Below are 17,500 nucleotides of genomic sequence, written 5' to 3'. Positions count from 1 at the left end.
CAGATGTGTAAGTTACACATGCCTTGGGCACTAATGCACCCACATACCATTACAGATGCTGGCTTTTGAACTTTGCGTCGATAACAGTCTAGGGTTGCGTATCGAGTATCGGTTGGAACCGGGACTAACTTTCTGGTTCTCCCGGAATCGTTCAAAAGTTTAAATTTTGATTCCTAGTTTCCATACCCAGTCCGCGGACCGGAAAAAAAGAATAAGTCCGCCGACCCGGAAGAAGAAGCCGCTGAACACCAACGAAGAAGCGCCCACCGCCGGAAGTGTTAGCATAGCCGAGCCTATGTAGCCGAGCGAGTCAGTCAAGCATGGATAGCGGGCGTCGACGGTCGAAAGTGTGGCTTTAATTTACTAAAAAAATTAAATATCGGCGAAATGTAACACGTGCGACAGGACTGTTTCGTGCTTAGGAGGGTGCACGTCGAACATGATGAAGCACCTCTGAGTTCATGGAGTACAAATAAATGCGTGTCCTGTTTTCGACAGGAGACACTATCCGTCCAGAACGCTCACGCATCCTGCCTGAGAAGGCGGATATGGTCATTTTCCTAAACAAGAACTGTCTCTGATTTTATACTGTACCTGCTGCTAATCTGGACTAGGTTTTGCAAGTTGTTTCTTATTGTTTATTTGCTTTTCTGCACCAGGTTAGCCCATCAGTGGGAGCACGGTAACATGTTTAAGTACCTGCAGCATCATACACTTGTGTGTAAATGTGTTTTCATGAGGTTTCCTGCAGCATCATACACTTGTGTGTGTAAATGTGTTTTCATGAGGTTTCCTGCAGCATCATACACTTATGTGTAAATGTGTTTTCATGAGGTTTTCAAAAATAAAGCTCTCTTGATGAAAGTGTACCCCCTGTGAAAATGTATTCATAATTTATAATATTTATATTCAAGTTCATAGATTTGATATTTATATTCTAGTTGAAAACAGCCCTGTGAGGAATTTATTGTAAAGTTAATAAAAAGTTAATAGAATTAAAATTGATGGAGAATGTCAGACTATTTCTGGTTAGCAAGCTCATTTAAAATATCCAAAACTTTTTTTTGATCCTGCCTTTTTTTTTTTTTTTTTTCAAAATAAATAATCGGAATCGAGAATCATCAGGAATCAGAAACGAAACAAAGAATCAGAATCAGAATTGTTCGAATTCAGAAGATACCCAACCCTATAACAGTCTGGATGGTTCGCTTCCCCTTTGGTTCGGATGACACGATGTTGAATATTTCCAAAAACAATTTGAAATGTGGACTCGTCAGACAACAGAATACTTTTCTACTTTGCATCAGTCCATCTTAGATGATCTCAGGCCCAGAGAAGACGGCGCCGTTTCTGGATGTTGTTGATGAATGGCTTTCGCTTTATATAGTAGAGCTTTAACTTGCACTTACAGATGTAACGACCAACTGTATTTAGTGACTGTGGTTTTCTGAAGTGTTCCTGAGCCCATGTGGTGATATCCCTTAGAGATTGATGTCGTTTTTTGATACAGTGCTTGCTGAGGGATCGAAGGTCACGGTCATTCAATGTTGGTTTCCGGCCATGCCGCTTATGTGGAGCGATTTCTCCAGATTCTCTGAACCTTTTGATGATATAATGAACCGTAGATGTTGAAATCCCTAAATTTCTTGCAATTGCACTTTGAGAAACGTTGTTCTTAAACTGTTTGACTATTTGCTCACGCAGTTGTGGACAAAGAGGTGTACCTCGCCCCATCCTTTCTTGTGAAAGACTGAGCATTTTATGGGACGCTGTTTTTATACTCAATCATGGCACAAACCTGTTCCCAATTAGCCGGCACACCTGTGGGATATTCCAAATAAGTTTTTGATGAATATTCCTCAACTTTATCAGTATTTATTGCCACCTTTCCCAACTTCTTTGTCACGTGTTGCTGGCATTAAATTTTAAAGTTAATGATTATTTGCTTAAAAAAAATGTCTATCAGTTTGAACATCAAATATGTTGTCTTTGTAGCGTATTCAACTGATTATGGGTTCAAAATGATTTGCAAAAAATTGTATTCCGTTTATATTTACATTTATCACAATTTCCCAACTCATATGGAAACCGGGTTTTATATACAGGACTGTCTCAGAAAATTAGAATATTGTGATAAAGTCCTTTATTTTCTGCAATGCAACTAAAAACATGAAAATGTCATACATTCTGGATTCATTACACATCAACTGAAATATTGCAACTCTTGTATTATTTTAATATTGCTGATTATGGCATACAGCTTAAGAAAACTCAAAAAAATCCTATCTCAAAAAATTAGAATATTTCCTCAGACCAAGTAAAAAAAGATTTATAACAGCAAAACAAAATCAAACATTTAAAAATGTAAATTAATGCACTCAGTACTTGGTTGGGAATCCTTTTGCACGGATTACTGCATCAATGCGGCGTGGCATGGAGGCAATTGGACTGTGGCATTGCTGAGGTGTTATGGATGCCCAGGATGCTTCAATAGCGGCCTTCAGCTCATTTGCATTTCTGGGTCTCGTGTCTTTCAGTTTCTTCTTCACAATATCCCACAAATTCTCTATGGGGTTTAGGTCAGGGGAGTTGGCAGGCCAATGGAGAACAGTAATGCCATGGTCAGTACACCACTTACTGCTGGTTTTGGCACTGTAAGCAGGTGCCAGATCATGCTGGAAAATTAAATAATCATCTCCATAGAGCTTTACAACAGATGGAAGCATGTACGCAGCTGCATTGACTCTGGACTTGATGAAACATAGTGGTCCAAAACCAGCAGCTGACATGGCTCCCCAAACCATTGCTGACTGAGGGAACTTCCGTTGTCTAGAGTTCAGGAGTGGCTTGACCATGGGAATACGCCTTTTGAGGCTGTATCTGTGATGCTAGCGGAGCGAGTGGTAATACAAAAGAAAGAAGGTGCGAATCTGGTAACAAATGAAGGAAGAACAATTAATTCCCAAGAAAAACAGTAGGGTGTCCATCGTCTGGCGGTGGTTTGGCTTCAAGAGGCAAGATGTTAAACAGACAACCATAATGTCAAGTATGCGGCAAAAGTGTTGCTACAAATGTAGCATTGAAGCTAATTTGTAGCATAATTTGAAAAGTCACCCGCTAGAGAATGAAGAGTGCTTGAAACTCCGCATGTCAACATCTAGGCAGGTGCCACACCCACAAAATGCCAAAACAACCATTTCCAGATCAACGGCGTATGAAAAAAATAGTTCACAACAGAAGGAGTTAACGTCCACAGTAACCTACTACATAGCGAAGGACATACACTATTTGATTCCTATTATGCAGCTAATTTTTATTTGACAGTTGTTGAAAGATCTTGTGTGACATCATGCACAAAAGTGCACTTTATTAGTTTTAAAACATTATAGTGGCGTTCTGTACAAAAAGTGCACTTTAATTTAGTGTCGTTTTGATGTCCCGGCAAGAAATCTGCGTTCAAAGGACTCCGGCTTGTTAGTGATTCCCAAAGCCCAAAAAAAGTCTGCGGGCTATAGAGCGTTTTCCGTTCGGGCTCCAGTACTCTGGAATGCCCTCCCGGTAACAGTTCGAGATGCCACCTCAGTAGAAGCATTTAAGTCTCACCTTAAAACTCATTTGTATACTCTAGCCTTTAAATAGACTCCCTTTTTAGACCAGTTGATCTGCCGTTTCTTTTCTTTTTCTTCTATGTCCCACTCTCCCTTGTGGAGGGGGTCCAGTCCGATCCGGTGGCCATGTACTGCTTGCCTGTGTATCGGCTGGGGACATCTCTGCGATGCTGATCCGCCTCCGCTTGGGATGGTTTCCTGCTGGCTCCGCTGTGAACGGGACTCTCGCTGCTGTGTTGGATCCGCTTTGGACTGGACTCTCGCGACTGTGTTGGATCCATTGTGGATTGAACTTTCACAGTATCATGTTAGACCCGCTCGACATCCATTGCTTTCCTCCTCTCTAAGGTTCTCATAGTCATCATTGTCACCGACGTCCCACTGGGTCATTATTGTCACCGATGTTCCACTGGGTGTGAGTTTTCCTTGCCCTTATGTGGGCCTACCGAGGATGTCGTGGTGGTTTGTGCAGCCCTTTGAGACACTAGTGATTTAGGGCTATATAAGTAAACATTGATTGATTGATTGATATGTCATCTTAGTGCACTAATAGCTTGTTTTAAAATGTCTCTGACAATCTTGTACTCTCCGTTTTGGAAACGAAATCAATGTTTGTGCCACTGCTTAACTGTTTAATTAATACAGTTTTGGTTAAGTTGTGATTTCCCTCTCTGCATGAAAGTTTAAAATGAGCATATATTAATGCAGTATGAACAAGAATGTTTTAATGTAGACACATAGAATCATCATACTGGTGTTATTATATAAGTGTTCATTCAAGGCTAAGTCAAAATATCGAGATATATGTATATATATATAAATATATGTATATATATATATATATATATATATATATATATATATATATATATATATATATATATATAATCGTGTTTCGTGACATGGCCTAAAAATATCGATATATTAATAAAAGGACGTATCGCCCAACTCTTGTATATACACATACAGTAATATACTATATATTTTTTTATTTGCTTTGCATGTGAAGTTCATAATGTCTCTTTTTTCCTGAGGAATGCAGTATTTGTCGCCATGTAATCAATACTTTGCTTCCTTGCAGGGAAAATAAAAGACACTGCCTGTTTTAACTGCATTGCGTTAAATCTATCCCGTCAAAGGTGAGCCAAGGAAACTGAATAAGAAATGTATCCACAAAATGTTTGACCTTATTAAATGTTTTTTTCCAGTGGTACCTCGGTTTTCATTTCATTTCAAAAGGTTAGACGAAAACCGAACCGTACATCCATTTTTTCCCCGATAAGAAATAATGTGAATCTAATTAATCTGGTCCAAATACCCAGACTATGACCAATAAACACATTTTAGAGGGAATAATTATAGTTTTAGATGCAGAAAACAATGTGAAACACATATAAATGACGAATGAAGTCTATAAATGAACATTTAACATCACCTTTACTTTTTATTGAAGACTGTTTTTGGCAATGATGGACAGGGGGCCCCTCAGTACTTTATTACAAGTTTTCTTTAATTCAATAGTAATTCATACATTCCTTTTTTAAACAGTTGCATTTCAGTAATCCCAGACATTCTTTATGTAGAGGAATTCTAGCCACATAGTAGTAGTTTTTTTGGAACTTCAAATTGATATTTTCATACATGAAAACACTAGCCTTAGGGCTATGTTCTTTAAATGGCATTTGTACAGAATTTCTATGTAAGAAATGCCTTCCAAAGCATCTTAGAAATGGTCAAATCTCTTAACTGTAGCTGACATTTTTTAATTCCGCAATTTGTTTTTTACGTCGCCTGTACCTCTGGCATTTGAAACATTCTTTGATACCCTTGTCATCTGCAATGTTTGCTGTGCAATAATAGAGACGGTATGCAAAAAATTGGGTAAAAATGTTGATCATAAACCGAGGGGACAAGGAAAACCGAGGTACTACTGTATTTGTTTAATGAATCACCTTTAAAAGACCAAAAAAAACACAAACTATAGCTTTTGTTGTTTCTGAAGGTCTCATTTGTTTTTTCTTCCTAGACATGACGGGTTCCGACTAGTCAGCTTGGCCCAGCCTTCTCAATTCGGACCATCCCTCCTCCGGTCCGATAAAAACGTTGGCCCATCCCGGACCTCGAACACACAGCGCCTCGTCTGCAATTTTCCACTCGTGGCCTCTCCTTCCCCATACCCTGCCATTTCTGCAAGTTCATGGCGGCAGGACGTCCCTGGGAGCCTCAGGTGGATACATACCTCACAGGGAAGGTGGGACGACTCCAAGGTGGAAAAGTCGCTGCGGTCACTAAAGGATAAAAAAAAACTGGAGGAAGGAGGGCCGGTGTACAGCCCGACTACGGATGTTGAGCCCGTCAGGCGGACGCTGCAACAGAGGGTTGTGGATGAAATCAAACACTACTACCACGGTTTCAGGCTGCTGTTTGTTGACACCACCATTGCTGGGCGCATGCTGTGGCAAGTATTGAACGGACACAGTCTGTCCCGCCGGGAGAGAAGACAGGTGAGATCTGCAGGAAGACATGACATTTTAGGTGTTTTTTCCTCTTCTTAGTTGAATCGCTTTGCACATTACAGTCTCGCCATAATTTGATGTTGCATTATGTAGTTAAACGCGCCTCCAGACACAAGACACAAACACTGTGAACTTAGTTTGATGATCATAAGAGAGTTAAAGTTCATAGGGTTCCCGATAACACGTTACGAGACGAGGCAGCGTAGGATTGTGTCGGTCCAGACATTCTGTCCTTGTCTAGCTCAATTGGTGGTTTACCTAATTGGATCACTTCTGGGGATTGACTGCACACTGGGTGTTTACTCACGAGGTGTTAAGCATGGATTAACACACGCGCTACCCAGTTGTTTCTTGGATGACTTGCCATTGCATGATGAAATGTGCTTAATAGAAAGTCTGGACTTGACTGCGTTACATAGTGATTTCACATCACAAAGATAAATAATAAATGATAAATGGGTTGTACTTGTATAGCGCTTTTCTACCTTCAAGGTACTCAAAGCGCTTTGACACTACTTCCCCATTCACACACACATTCACACACTGATGGAGGGAGCTGCCATGCAAGGCGCTAACCAGCACCCATCAGGAGCAAGGATGAAGTGTCTTGCTCAGGACACAACGGACGTGACGAGGTTAGTACTAGGTGGGGATTGAACCATGGACCCTTGGGTGGCGCATTCCAATTAACTGATTATGTAACATATATATTGGCGTATTCTAATTATATATTAACTGATTATGTAACAGAGGTCAATGATATGTGGATACACTATTACATTCAGTAATCCACACCAGGTGCTCTTTGCAACAGAAAAGACAATCCTCTGCTCGGAAAGTGTCAGTGGTCTGACTTTCACTTCAGCCAGTCTGTTTGGAGTGCAGGCAGCTGTAACATGGGTGACATGTAAGAGAAGGCAGTAGGAGGTCAGCCAAAGATTAAACTGAGTGGATGTGATTGGCAAGATGTGAGTCCTCCTTTCAGAGGTGTAACGTCACAGACTGTGGACTTGATCTGGTTGCAATCACACTGGATCTCTTACTATGTTTCCATGCACCACATTAGTCTGATTTCTCAAGTAATTAATTTTTTTGTATTTCTACAGCCACATGTGAAGTCCAGGTGTTCATTTTAAACTCTCTAATGCAGCTATTGGTCATACACCATGCGCCTTTTAAACACTTGGGGCGCTTAATTTCTTTTAGTGGCTATTAATTATTGCTTTTCCGTTTGACCGATGACATCACACTAGGATCTATGGGTCCTTACAATTTGTTTAATGTGATGTCTGTTGTAATATTGAAACATATTACAAATATAAGGTTTCTAAATAGCTACGCTGATGTTAAATAGCAGACAGTATCAATTAATTATCTTAGATTGCGTTACGTACATGACACTACTACCATGACACTACTACTAAGACGCTACTACCATTAATGTATTGGGATGGACGCAGCTCAAAAGTAGGGCTAGGCAATATGGCCGAAAAAATAAATCTCAATATTTTATATATATATATATATATATATATATATATATATATATATATATAATGTACCGTATTTCTTTGAATAGCCGCCGGGCATGTAATATGCGCCTGCCTGGAATTACTGCCAGGTAAAACTCGCTCCCCAAATTTGAAAGCGCCGGGTCAAATTTGTGACGTCACTCGTGACGTCACGAATTTGCCGTCATTTTCAAAATGGCAGGGGAGTTTTTTCTTGCTTGTACTATGTGTAAACCAGGGGTCTTGTTCCACAGCCATACAGAACACACTGATGGTTGTGATATAAAACCACTTTAACACTCTTACTAATATGCGCCACACTCTGTGAACCCTAACCAAACAAGAATAACAAACACATTTCATTGGCTCTGTAACACATTATAAACGCAACATAAGAATTACCCAGAATTCCAATGCATCCATGACTCTTGGCTATATTATACACCCCGCTCATGTTCGCAACGACATGAAACCTGGAGAAACGTGATTGGGAAGAATGGCCCCCCGGATTTAAACCCGAGTGGTGTTTGTTATTGCTCGTCACGGATTGTCCATAACACCATGTTCAAACATAAGTGTGGCCATATGTGCACTTGGCACCAGGACACCCTAGGCCGCAGTTCCATGATCGACTTTGTAGTTGTGTCATCGGATTTGCAGCCTCATGTTTTGGACACTCTGATGAAGAGAGGGGCGGAGCTTTCTACCGATCACCACCTGGTGGTGAGTTGGCTGCGATGGTGGGGGAGGATGCCGGACCGACCTGGCAGGCCCAAGCGCATTGTGATGGTCTGGTGGGAACGTCTGGCAGAGTTTACAGTCAGAGAGAGTTTCAATTCCCACCTCCGGAAGAATTTTGAACATGTCACAAGGGAGGTGCGGGACATTGAGTCCGAGTGGATTATGTTCCGCACCTCTATTGTCGAGGCGGCTGATTGGAGCTGTGGCCGCAAGGTTGTTTGTGCCTGTCGTGGCGGTAATCCCAGAACCCGTTGGTGGACACCAGCAGTGAGGGATGCCATCAAGCTGAAGAAGGACTCCTGTCGTGTTCTTTCGGCTCATAGGACTCCGGAGGCAGTGGACGGGTACCGACGGGCCAAGCGGTGTGCAGCTTTAGCGGTCGCGGAGGCAAAAACTTGGACGTGGAAGAAGTTCGGGGAAGTCATGGAAAACGACTTCCGGACGGCTTTGAAGCGATTCTGGACCACCATACGCCGCCTCAGGAAGGGAAAGCAGTGCACTGTCAACACCATATATGGTGCGGATGGTGTTCTGCTGACTTCGACTGCGGATGTTGTGGATCGGTGGAAGGAATACTTCTAAGACCTCCTCAATCCCACCAACACGTCCTCCTATGAGGAAGCGGTGCCGGGGCTCCCCTATTTCTGGGGCTGAGGTAGTTCAAAAGCTCCTCGGCGGCATGAGATCCGCCTGGAGTTCCTTAAGGCTCTGGATGCTGTGCGGCTGTCTTGGTTGACAAGACTCTGCAGCATCGCGTGGACATCGGGGGCGGTACCTCTGGATTGGCAGACCGGGGTGGTGGTCCCTCTCTTTAAGAAGGGGCAACGTAGGGTGTGTTCCAACTATCGTGGGATCACACTCCTCAGCCTTCCCGGTAAGGTTTATTCAGGTGTACTGGAGAGGAGGCTACGCCGGATAGTCAAACCTCGGATTTAGGAGGATCAGTGTGGTTTTTGTCCTGTTCGTGGAACTCTGGACCAGCTCTATACTCTCGGCAGGGTTCTTGAGGGTGCATGGGAGTTTACCCAACCAGTCTACATGTGCTTTGTGGACTTGGAGAAGGCATTCGACGTGTCCCTCGGGAAGTCCTGTGGGGAGTGCTCAGATAGTATGGGGTATCGGACTGTCTTATTGTGGCTGTCCGCTCCCTGTTTGATCAGTGTCAGAGCTTGGTCCGGATTGCTGGCAGTAAGTCGGACCCGTTTCCAGTAAGGGTTGTAATCCGCCAAGGCTGTCCTTTGTCACCGATTCTGTTCATAACTTTTATGGACAAAATTTCTCGGAGCAGTCAAGGCATTGAGGGGTTCCAGTTTGGTGGCCGCGGGATTAGGTCTCTGCTTTTTGCAGATGATGTGGTCCTGATGGCTTCATTTGGCCGGGATCTTCAGCTCTCACTGGATCGGTTCGCAGCCGAGTGTGAAGCGACCGGAATGAGAATCAGCACCTCCAAGTCCGAGTCCAAGGTTCTCGCCCTTAAAACGGTGGAGTGCCATCCCCGGGTTGGGGAGGAGACCCTGCCCCAAGTGGAGGAGTCCAAGTACCTTGGAGTCTTGTTCACGAGTGGGGGTAGGGTGGATCGTGAGATCGACAGGCGGATCGGTGCGGCGTCTTCAGTAATGCGGACGTTGAACCGATCCGTTGTGGTGAAGAAGGAGTTGAGCCAGAAGGCAAAGCTCTCAATTTACCGGTCGATGTACGATCCCAATCCTAACCTATGGTCATGAGGTTTGGGTCATGACCGAAAGGATAAGATCACTGGTACAAGCGGCCAAAATTAGTTTCCTCCGCCGGGTGGCGGGGCTCTCCCTTAGAGATAGGGTGAGAAGCTCTGCCATCCGAGAGGAGCTCAAAGTAAAGCCGCTGCTCCTCCACATCGAGAGGAGCCAAATGAGATGGCTCGGGCATCTGGTCAGGATGCCACCCGAACGCCTCCCTAGGGAGGTGTTTAGGGCACGTCCAACCGGTAGGAGGCCATGGGGAAGACCCAGGACACGTTGGGAAGACTATGTCTCCCGGCTGGCCTGGGAACCCCTCGGGAACCCCCCGGAAGAGCTAGACGAAGTGGCTGGGGAGAGGGAAGTCTTGACTTCCCCGCTTAGGCTGCTGCCCCCGCGACCCGACCTCGGATAAGCGGAAGAAGATGGATGATGGATGGATATTTTTACTTAAATTTGATATGCGATATATAACTCAATATATTTTCCGTAGAAAATATTTATACAAGTACATTTATTTTGGAGCGAGATTCCCTGAAATGGAACTGAATGACAACTTTCCTGTGAACAGTCAGTGTCACTTTTATTAACCCAGTCAGTCAAGATGGGTATTTACAGCACATAAAATAAACTGTTTAAGTAGCACATAATTACAAAACATAAATAAAATAGAAAAACAAAGAATGTATACATAAAATAGAAAAATATTTTTTCTACATAAAATAAATAACATAACTGTGCAAATAACACAAAAGGTATCTAACTTAGATAAAAAATAAATTTGCGGGCAGGCCCTTTTTAATTCCCAGCCGACAATGTAATGGACTGTCACACACGTACGGTTCTCTGGTCCTACTAGACCACATGTCTGTGGTCAGCGCCAAGTAAGTGACTTGATTTAATTGAGCGACTATGATCTTCCTGTTTGTTTCAGAATGATTCAACTACTCAATGTCAAAATATTAACAATACAAATAATGAACAAAATGCCAGCTGCTGTCTTATTGTATAACACCAATGACAATGAAATTAAGACAGTCTATACTGTAGCAAAAGTCATCACGTCTGCCACAATCATATGTGTTCTTAAATGTGTATTCCACATCTTTCATACCGAGAGCAGTTTTGTTTTGGGCTTACATGATAAACAACTCAAATGAATGGTTTATTTAGATGCATACATTTGTCCAAATGTGGCCAAGTAGATACATTGTGGGTTTCCTGGACATCGTCTACATCGCTAAAAGAAAAATCTAAGGAAGCGAATCCCTCTGCCAACTTCCACCAGTGTTTTTTAATATATAAATTGCCCGCTTGAAAATTCCCTCCTTTCTTCTCCGACTCTCTCGTCGTCATTTAGGATGTTTGTTGAGATTTCTCTTCCTGGTTTGATGACCTAGTCCAGTTATCGCTTTCCCTTCTCCATCTCATCTTTTGGGGCATGTATCTTAGCTAACCGCTACATGGGTCTAAAAATAGCTAAGCTACGGAAATTGCTACTTGTTAAAAAAGTAGCAAAGGTACTGCCAAGCTACTGGGAAATATAGTTAAGCTACGTAGCTTTGATTTTAAGTTAATTAGTTTTATTGGGAAACTTATATTTTTACCACTGCAGCTCTGAACTGGAATGGATTATCAAAAACCATACTAATTACAGGAAAACATAGGTCACTGGTGCCACAGTCAGACTCCATATTTACTTGTGTGTTGTTGTTGTGGGTCAGTGCAGTGGGTGAGAGAGGGAAAGCATGTCTTAGAAGGAGGAAGGGGAGGGGTTTAATAGCCCATGGAGTCTTGCGAGGGAGTGGGAAGCGGGAGAGAACAAGGAACACAAAAAATAAGCGTTGTTTGGTAATTTCAACGTAAAAAAAAGTATAATAATATTATATTTTCTTAATTCATATCAAAGAAAGACTAATGAAATTGTTTTTTCGAAGGAATTTTTGGATAGAGATCATGGAAACAAAACTTTTGAATGTCTCTGAGTTAACTAATGGCTCTGTGGATTGATGGAAGTAGTTTTAAATCCGAAGAAAAATACTTTGTGCCCCGACTGATACTCTTCCAGATGTTCTGGACTATCTTATCAGTTGTGTGGAATTAGGGCTGGGCGATATGGCCTTTTATTAATATCTCAAAATTTTTAGGCCATGTCACGATACACAATATATATCTCGATATTTTGCCTTAGCCTTGGATGAACACTTAATGCATATAATCACAGCAGTATGATGATTCCATGTGTCTACATTAAAACATTCTTGTTCATACTGCATTAATATATGCTCATTTTAAACTTTTATGCAGAGAGGGAAATCACAACTAAGTCAATTGACCAAAAATGTATCAATTAAACAGTTATTAAGCAGTGGCACAAACATTCATGTTGTTTCAAAACAGAAAGTACAAGATTGTCAGAGACATTTTAAAACAAGCTATGAGTGCACTTTCGTGCCTTATGTCACTAAGATGACATATAACAACACAAAATTAATGTACACTTTTTGTACAGAACGCCACTACAATAGTTTAAAACAAATAAAGTGCACTTTTGTGCATGATGTCAGACAATATATTTCAATAATTGTAAAAAAACTGCATAATAGGAAATCAAATAGTGTACGTCCTTCGCGCTATGTGGTAGGTTACTGCGGACGTTATCTCCTTCTGTTGTTGACTGTTTTTTTTCATGCGGTGTTGATCTGGAAATGGTTGCTTTGGCATTTTATGGGTGTGGCACCAAATGGAGATGTTGACCTGTGGAGTTTCAAAAACTCTTCATTATCTAGTGGGTGACTTTTGAAATGATGCTACATGTTAGCAGTAATGCTACTTTTGGTAGCCACGCTTTTGCCCCACAGTTGACATATTACGGTTGTCTGTTCGACATATTTCCGCTTGAAGCCAAACCACCGCCAGATGATGTCTTGGGAATTAATTCTTACTTCATTTGTTACCATATTCGCACCTTCTTTCTCTCGTATCACCACGCGCACCATAGCTAACGTTACCCATGCCGCTACCTCTCTGCTCCGCAAGGGTGTATACATATGTGACGTAGGTAAGAACGTGCGCTTGTTTTATCTCTCTCTGTGAGAAGTAGAGGCAAGAAAGAGAGCGAAACGCCTGCAGTGTAATGCCCGCAGCTAAAATACGATTATGCCATTTTATATATCGCACAGAGACAAACCTGCGATATGGGTTGTACTTGTATAAATGGGTTGTACTTGTATAGCGCTTTTCTACCTTCAAGGTACTCAAAGCGCTTTGACACTACTTCCACATTTACCCATTCACACACACATTCACACACTGATGGAGGGAGCTGCCATGCAAGGCGCCAACCAGAACCCATCAGGAGCAAGGGTGAAGTGTCTTGCTCAGGACACAACGGACGTGACGAGGTTGGTTCTAGGTGGGATTTGAACCAGTGACCCTCGGGTTGCGCACGGCCACTCTCCCACTGCGCCACGCCGTCCCTATATATATCGAGTATATCGCTATATCGCCCAGCCGTATGTGGAATACAAAAGTTTTGTTAATCAGTTTGGATTGCACAAATGAAATATAAAGAGGTTTGTGTACGTTTTATTATTCACCTTTAATATACCTGCTTGATTCTTTTTAATCGCATTCGCATTTTGTTTGGGAGTCCAAATTAAGCTGACATTTTCCATTTCTTTTGCTACCTTTTTAAATAAATTGTTCCTGTCTTTGATGCACTTTAAAATGTTCTGTTCTTTTAAATTGTGAAAAAAACAAAACAGTATCTTCTTTATTACAATTGTGTCTAAGTTTTTGTTGTATGGTATCTGCTTCCGGGTTACATCCTGTGCATTAAGACTGGTACATGCGCGATACGAAGGGTCCTCTTCGGCCACACAAAGCCCCTCGAGTTATCTGGTTTTCAATCGCATAATCCAGGTGTGTTAGTCCGGCTTTTCAAAAACTGAACACAGTCGGACTTACAGTAGGTGTTTCAATTGGCTGTAGGAGGTTTATATAGAGACTAACTATTTGAGAAATTGGACTAATTTAGTCCTTGTCTTTAATCATGTGACACATATGTAAGTCAAAGTACCAATGATTGTCACATACACACTAGGTGTTTAGGTTTACTGTGCAATGTACTGCAACCCAAACTAAAAGCATAATGATAAACATATTGTCAGATGAAAACTTGTGCAACTTGACTGTCATGCTGCATTCCAGTGGAAGTCAATTGTCTGTGCAAATGGCATGTTTCTCAACTCACAGTGATACACAAACACATACTGAAAAGTGTGTGGTGATGTGGGTGAAGTCTTTCTCAGAAGCACAACAACAGTAACTGGGGCGGTAGATGGTGGGTTTAAACCGCCAATTCTTTGGTTTGTAGACTACTTGCGCCTGTGATGGTGCAAAATTAACATAAACAGTAGATTAGAATCAATATTAGTACCATCAACCCCAGGATGATCAATACTACCAGTGTTGGCGCTAGGATTTTTCAAAATGGGGTTCCAGGGACCCCAACAAGTCATAAAAATGGGGTCACACAGTACATTTTTGGGGTCCTTCTTTTTTGTAACTGTTTTGAAAACAAATGAAAAATGTATACTATTCATTATCCTGTCATATCTCACATTCTAAATTGTTTTGGAAAAAGGTTGTCATAAACTTTACTTAGTTCATAAAAAAAAAAATACAAAAGAAACACATTTTTATGCATGTATAAATTTATTCAGTTATAAACATTCATTCACTTTATTCATTACTTCATGGATGCCGCCCCAAAATCAAAGTTCTCTGGCGGACAAGGACCACTGACATATATCATCCCTGCATATTTTACTAGAATACCCTTATGGGCATTACAGATATCAAAATCAATAAAATCAACATATGTGAAAAGTATCTACTGTACTTTTACTCGTTGAAATACCCTTTTTAGAGCTTAATCTACCCAAACGACCACTTTGCTGCTGCCAATAATTGATCTGAAGGATATTTCAACAGGTCAACAGAACAGTGGGTACTTGATTTTGATATATATATATATATATGTAATTAGGGCAGGGCAATATATCAAGTTTGTAAGATATAGCACCAAACACCGCTTATTTGTTGTGTTCCCTGTTCTCCCCCGCTTCCCACTCCCTCTCAACACTCCATGGGCTACTAAACCCCTCCCATTCCTCCTTCCAAGACATGCTTGCTTGTATAAGAACAGCCATGATTGGTTGGTTGTTTACTATGATGAGTCACGATTGGTTAAGATTAGAGCAAAACATTACGGACAGGCCAATCAGAGGCAAGATAGGGCGGGTCATCGACCGAGGAAGAGAAATCACAACAGACATCCCAAATGATGATGAAAGAGTCGGAGAAGAGAAGAGGGAATTTTCAGGCGGGCGATTTATGTATTAAAAAATAATACTGAAAGATGGCAGAGGGATTCCATTCCTTATATTTTTCTTTTAGCGATGTAGACGACGTCCAGGAAACCGCCAATGTGTCTGCTTGGCCACATTTGGTCAACGGTATGCTTCTGGATAAAACATTCATTTGAGTTATTTACCATGTAAGCCCAAATCTAAACTGTTCTCGAGTTGCCAAGTCGCGCATATTTCGCACGAGAAATTCTGCCAAAAATGTATGCCGAAGTGATCATAGCCGCACAATTAAGTCAAGTCACTTACTTAGCACTTACCATAGACACGTGGTCTAGTAGGACCACAGAACCGTACGTGTGTGACAGTCCATTACATTGTCGACAGGGAATTAAAAAGTGCCTGCCTGCAAATGTATTTTTTATCTGAGTTTGATACATTTTGTATTATTTGCACAGCTACGTTATTTATTTTACGTAGAAATAATATGTTTCTATTTTATTAATGTTATGTAATTGTGTGCTACTTAAACAGTTTTTTTTCCTGTGCTGTTAATACCCATCTTGGCTATTTGGGTTAATAAAAGTGCCACTGACTGTTTACAGTGCAGTTGTCATTCAGTTCAATTTCAGTGAATCTCGCTCAAAAATGAATATATTTATATGTATACTTTCACCAGAAAATATATCGAGATATGTATTGATTATCGAGTTTTAGTAAAAATATATCAAGATGGTTTTTCGTCCACATCGCCCAGCCCTATATCTAACGCTCATAAGGTTATTCTGGTAAGGTATGCGTGTGTAAATATGCAATGTTTAAATATCAAAATACTACATTGAATCAATTTTTGTCAGGCAATATTACATTTCTACATTCAGTGAAAATGTTATATAAATGAATACAATCAAACACTTTATAAATATTTATTATGTGCACGAGGAAATAACAGTTACAATTGTATGTATCTTCCAAACAAGAAAGAGGTTTTTACACATCAACAGCGGATTAACAAAAGTCCTTTAAATCTCATTAATACCACAGAAAAGAAAAACTGTCATTTTTCGGACATGATAAAAGCTTAAATAATGTCAAACACGTAGCGTTACAATAACCACAAAGATAAAGTGATTGTCTCACACTTAGTAATCCGCTGTGGACAGGCGAAACCAAGCAATGCAGCTTTAGCGAGCAGTGCACGCTCCCACGAAGGAAATCCTTTTTTGCCAGGCATTCACAACAGCGGCAAATATAAACAAAACAAAACACAAGCGGAAAGCGTTACTCGATTAAAAAAAAAAAAACAAGCAAACCAGAGAAGGCACAGCCGGTAAAAAAAAAAAAAAATGCGCAGACTTCCGTAAATGTGCTTTCTTTCTAATTTTATTGCGTAATAAGGCACGAAAACTGCGTTACCGCCATCATTGACTACTACACTGACGTCTCAGGGCATTCAGTCAATCAAACTAGACTGTTCATTTTTCTTTCTGAGAAGATGTTTTGCCTTTAGTGTAACGGAAGAATGCCGTAGCCATCAATTGAATGCCCTCAGAATACTACACTGATGGAATGGAATAGAATGTGCAGCTAATAGCTGCTGGTCAGTGCTGACAATACCCCCCGTTACCATACATAATCTGCCTTACTCATCTGTACCTTTTCAAATGCGCCTGACTCCCCCTGAGTGCATGTCCCAAACCCATCTACACCCCATTCATCTAACCTGCACTCACTTTTTCCTCCTTCGGCTCCTCCTTTCACATTCACTCTCAACCCTTGAGGTCTATTTGCGTGGCCCCCGTGCTGCCCTCCACACTTTGAAGCGATGATATACATGTCAATGGGCCTGCTTACAATGGTCTTTTCACTGTGGCCGGCCTCTATCCTCCAGCCTGCTGGCCCACTGACATGCGTGTGGACTAATCAGGGAAGGCTGGTTTTGTGGCCTCTTCACTTGGTGGTTAAATTTTGACTGAGCCTTACATGTCTAGAGTTACTATGCAATATTACCGTGATTACTTGTTTTGGTATAGATCG

General features: G+C 41.4%; 1 protein-coding gene across 6 annotated transcripts in view; it reads left to right on the top strand.

The window, feature by feature from the left end:
* The window catches only part of letm1 (leucine zipper-EF-hand containing transmembrane protein 1), a 77,074-nt gene that overhangs the window by 35,360 nt on the left and 24,214 nt on the right, over positions 1-17,500 (top strand). For all 6 annotated transcript variants that reach the window (XM_061894984.1, XM_061894983.1, XM_061894988.1 and 3 more), the window contains 2 exons: positions 4,690-4,747; positions 5,635-6,112. In XM_061894984.1, the coding sequence (XP_061750968.1) occupies positions 4,690-4,747; positions 5,635-6,112 (536 nt within the window). The remainder of the gene's footprint in view (positions 1-4,689; positions 4,748-5,634; positions 6,113-17,500) is intronic.

The sequence above is a fragment of the Nerophis ophidion genome, linkage group LG03 (genome assembly GCF_033978795.1).
Source record: "Nerophis ophidion isolate RoL-2023_Sa linkage group LG03, RoL_Noph_v1.0, whole genome shotgun sequence".
Taxonomy (NCBI): Eukaryota; Metazoa; Chordata; class Actinopteri; order Syngnathiformes; family Syngnathidae; genus Nerophis; species Nerophis ophidion.
Note: the sequence above shows the minus strand (reverse complement) of the source record. Positions and strands in the feature narration are given on the sequence as shown.